This window comes from Myotis brandtii, unplaced genomic scaffold (genome assembly GCF_000412655.1).
Source record: "Myotis brandtii unplaced genomic scaffold, ASM41265v1 scaffold986, whole genome shotgun sequence".
Lineage (NCBI taxonomy): Eukaryota > Metazoa > Chordata > Mammalia > Chiroptera > Vespertilionidae > Myotis > Myotis brandtii.
In genome coordinates, this window is record NW_005372102.1 from 1,418,426 (window position 1) to 1,419,079 (window position 654).

A 654-nucleotide genomic window follows, 5' to 3' on the forward strand; every position below is an offset into this window, starting at 1 on the left:
AGCTGGGGCAGGGCCGGCCGCGCCTGGTCCATCCTGGGCCTAGAGCTGCGGTGAGGCCCTCAGAGGCCTACCCCCACCCCCACCCCCACCTCAAACTCTCAGACCCCACAGGCCCAGAGCGGGGAGCGGCCCCCATGCCCCGAGGTGGGGCCCAGTAAGTTGGATGCCCAGGTTCTGCCCTGCCCACCAGCCCAGCACCCCCACAATCAGCTTTCAGCACCTTGGGCCCCTTGCCCGCTCCACACCGGCCCCGGCCTTGGCCCCAGGACCCAGAGTGGGCACAGGGAGCCCCAGGTCACAGTGTGATGGGTCAGTGCTCACCCTTCCAGCCTGGGGCTGGGCCCTGAGAGGCGCCAGCAGCAGCAGCAGCAGCAGCAGCGACAGTCCGGGCGGGGGGCAGGGTCTGGGGACCCAGGCCCAGCGCCCCATGGCTCCTCCCGCGCTGGAGTGAGGGCAGCAGAAGTTAGGAGCAGAGTGGCCGGGGCAGGTGGGATCAAGGCCGCCTGGAAATGATTAACCGGCGGCCTCCCCTGCCGGCCCGCAGGCCCTGCACTTACTGCCCAGCTCACCCGCCAGGCCCACGGGCATGTCCCATGTCCTGGGTCTCCCAGGATGGCATGCAGGCAGGGGCCCGGGCCCCCAGCCCGGCTTCCT

General features: G+C 70.9%; 1 protein-coding gene across 1 annotated transcript in view; it reads right to left on the reverse strand.

Moving 5' to 3' along the window:
- The window catches only part of HGFAC (HGF activator), a 7,799-nt gene extending 7,152 nt beyond the window's left edge, over positions 1-647 (reverse strand). The window contains exon 1 of the mRNA XM_014533451.1: positions 322-647. Within this exon, the coding sequence (XP_014388937.1) occupies positions 322-429 (108 nt within the window). The 5' untranslated portion in view covers positions 430-647. The remainder of the gene's footprint in view (positions 1-321) is intronic.
- Positions 648-654: the final 7 nt, after the last annotated feature.